This window comes from Trichechus manatus, unplaced genomic scaffold (assembly GCF_000243295.1).
Source record: "Trichechus manatus latirostris isolate Lorelei unplaced genomic scaffold, TriManLat1.0 scaffold00125, whole genome shotgun sequence".
Lineage (NCBI taxonomy): Eukaryota > Metazoa > Chordata > Mammalia > Sirenia > Trichechidae > Trichechus > Trichechus manatus.
The window spans coordinates 7226866-7229760 of NW_004444061.1; the positions used below are offsets into that span (position 1 = coordinate 7226866).

Sequence of the window (2895 nt, forward strand, 5' to 3'; positions counted from 1 at the left end):
CTCAGGACACAATCCAGTCTTGTAGATCCAGTCCTGCCTTACTACAACTGCCACCCATCCTCCCTCATTAACATCATAGAGGCAGGATTTACAACATATAGGAAAATCACACAGTACCAGGAATCATGGCCCAGCCAAACTGATACACACATTTTTTGGGGGACATAATTCAAACCATGACATGTACTTAATACAAAATATATATGTATTTAATATTGAAACAAAGCTAATTTTATAGAGTGGTATAAACAATTATATCAGGTATAAATTTCAAATCAAAATCCCTGTCTTTAGTGGCCAAGAAAATACAATGAAAATCTTAAAGTAAGCAAATTCATCACATAATATTTATAAATTTGCATTTATTTTTACCTCACATCTCCTGGTGATAGGTTTGAGTATCTACCTTAGTTTCCTAGGGCTGCCATAACAAAATACCACAATGTGGGTGGCTTTAAAGAACAGCAATTTATTTTCTCATTGTTCTGGAGACTAGAAGTCCAAATCAGGGTATCGGCTGTGTTGATTTCTTCTGAGGGTTCTCAGAGAGGAACTATTCCATGCTTCTCTTCTAAATCCTGGTGGTTGTAGGCAATCCTTGGTGTTCCTTTGTTGCTCGTAGATGGCACCTTCACGTGGCATCTTCTCCATGTGTATGACCCTCTTTCCACTGCCCAGAGTCCAGAGGGTAGGGCCATTGCCCAGCTGGTCCTGGAGAACAGAGGATTATCTTCAAGACTTAAGATGTAATGCAGTTCCCTCTGCCGGGTTTTGGACTTGCTTGTTACCCATTGATCTCTTCTTTCCCTCCAATTTTCCTTTTTGGAATGGGAATGTCCTCTGTAGGCCTGTTCCACAATTGGAATTTAGAAGCAGATAACTTATATCCTAGGTTTCACAGGTCCACAGATGGAGAGGAATTTTGCCCCAGGATGGACCATACCCAGAGTCTTAGCCTTACCTGATTTAGATGATTCAGAAGATGAGATTTTGGACTTAGAGTGGATGCTGGAATGGGTTAAGATTTTGGGGGATGCTGGGATGGGGTGAATGTATTTTGTACATGGGAAGGACATGCATTTTGGGAGACCAGAGGACGGACATAGTGCTGTGGGTTGAATTGTGTCCCCCTAAAAAGATAGGTTGAAGTCATAACCCTTGTACTCATGAATATAACCTTGTTTGGGGAAATAGGGTTTTTCTTTGAAGATACTATCCATTAAGTTATACCGGAATAGAGTCGGTCCTAGTCCTAATCCCTTCTGAGTGATTCTTATAAAAGGGGGGAACAGACACATTAAGAGAGAGTCACAAATGAAGAGATGCCATGTGATAACAGAGTCAGATGCATCTACAATCAGCAAAGGAACACCAAGAATGTGCAACACTAGAAGATAGGAGACAGGGATGGAACCATATCTTTCTCAGAACCCTTAGATGCAGTCAACATAGATGGTCTCCTGAGTTGGACTTCCAGCCTCCAAAACTGTGAGAAAATAAATTTCTGTTCTTTAAAGCCACCCACTTTGAGATATATTCCTGTGGCAGCCCTAAGAAACTAAGTATCTGTGGCTTGTCCTGCTACCTGCTATAGGCAGGAGTAGAAACTGAATGTGTCTCTTTCATAACTTTTGGTACTCAGAATAGAGGACAAAGTAAGAGTTATAAGGTACCATATTTCCATGAACACAATACTGTGATTAAACAAACTTGATTCTAGTATTTTGACTCTTCTGTAAACGTGGCTTTGGGTAGGTCATATGTTTCTATGTACCTACCCCTCTTCCCAATAAGATAGTTCACGATACTCATGCATTGAATTAAAGAAGCAATAAAAAAAACTAGCATTGCAAAACGTAGTGTTAAATTTCAAGAAGTAAAGCAACAAAACTTTTTTTAAGGTATTTCACTTTCTCGTTGATTTTCGTGATGGAATATTTTGCATGTTCACTTTTAGTCCCAGAAGTTTTGTCTTGGCCATTTATCAGTTTCCTATGAATCCTAGAGCTGGAAGATACCTAAGAGGTCAGGTACCCCAACTCTTCAATTTACAGAGGAGGGAAACTAGGGCAACAGAGCTCAGGTTACTTTCTAAAAGTTAGGATGCTAGAAAGTGGTAGAACTGATACTTAAGTGCCATTTTCCTAAAATCTTGCTCTAGTATCTGTTTCCTTATATTTGTGATGCTTTCCTTATGTATCAGTTAAGTACTTTTAAATTGTCTTGCTTAGAGCTCAGAAATAAGCTACTGAAAATAGAAAATTAAGTTTGCATGTCTAATGATTTCACAGAAAAAATAACATTTCTCTATTTAGGCATTTATGAAACTGGATTACAACAAAACTGGCAGTGTGCCTATTGTAGATATAAGAAAATGTTACTGTGCAAAGAAGCACCCTCAAGTAATTTCAGGTAATTATTACAAATCAAAATTCAATAGATCTCTAAAAATGTTAGTTAATAAAAACAATCTCTTTAAATCATATTAATTTATAGTCTGGACTTGGGACCATTTGGGGGGAAATAAACATTTTTAAACTAGAAACTCGAGAGTTATTTTCCCTTTCTGGTTTAAAATTCTTAGGTCTATTTTCTGTACTTATTTTTTTTCCTTTATGCTTGTAATTGAGATAGAAATTTCATTTTCTACTGAGGAAATAGTGAAGTATTTGTGTTAGAAAGGAGAGAGTAGACTAGTTCTAGAGAATAGGCAGTTACGCATGCAGGTTCTCTGAGTTAGTTTTACTGTATCTGCTTATTACAGTTATCAATACTGGAGGATTTAATGTGGACTGAGGGAGTATCTTTCTGTAGGCATGAAGATAAAAAAATATGTTAGGGTTTAATAGAAATTGTTGTTATTGTTAGGTGCCATTGAGTTGGTTCCGACTTTGC

General features: G+C 37.5%; 1 protein-coding gene across 1 annotated transcript in view; it reads left to right on the plus strand.

Annotated features, from left to right (window-relative positions):
• The window catches only part of CAPS2 (calcyphosine 2), a 39651-nt gene that overhangs the window by 33577 nt on the left and 3179 nt on the right, over nt 1–2895 (plus strand). The window contains exon 6 of the mRNA XM_004384639.2: nt 2316–2412. Coding sequence (XP_004384696.1) covers nt 2316–2412 — 97 coding nt within the window. The remainder of the gene's footprint in view (nt 1–2315; nt 2413–2895) is intronic.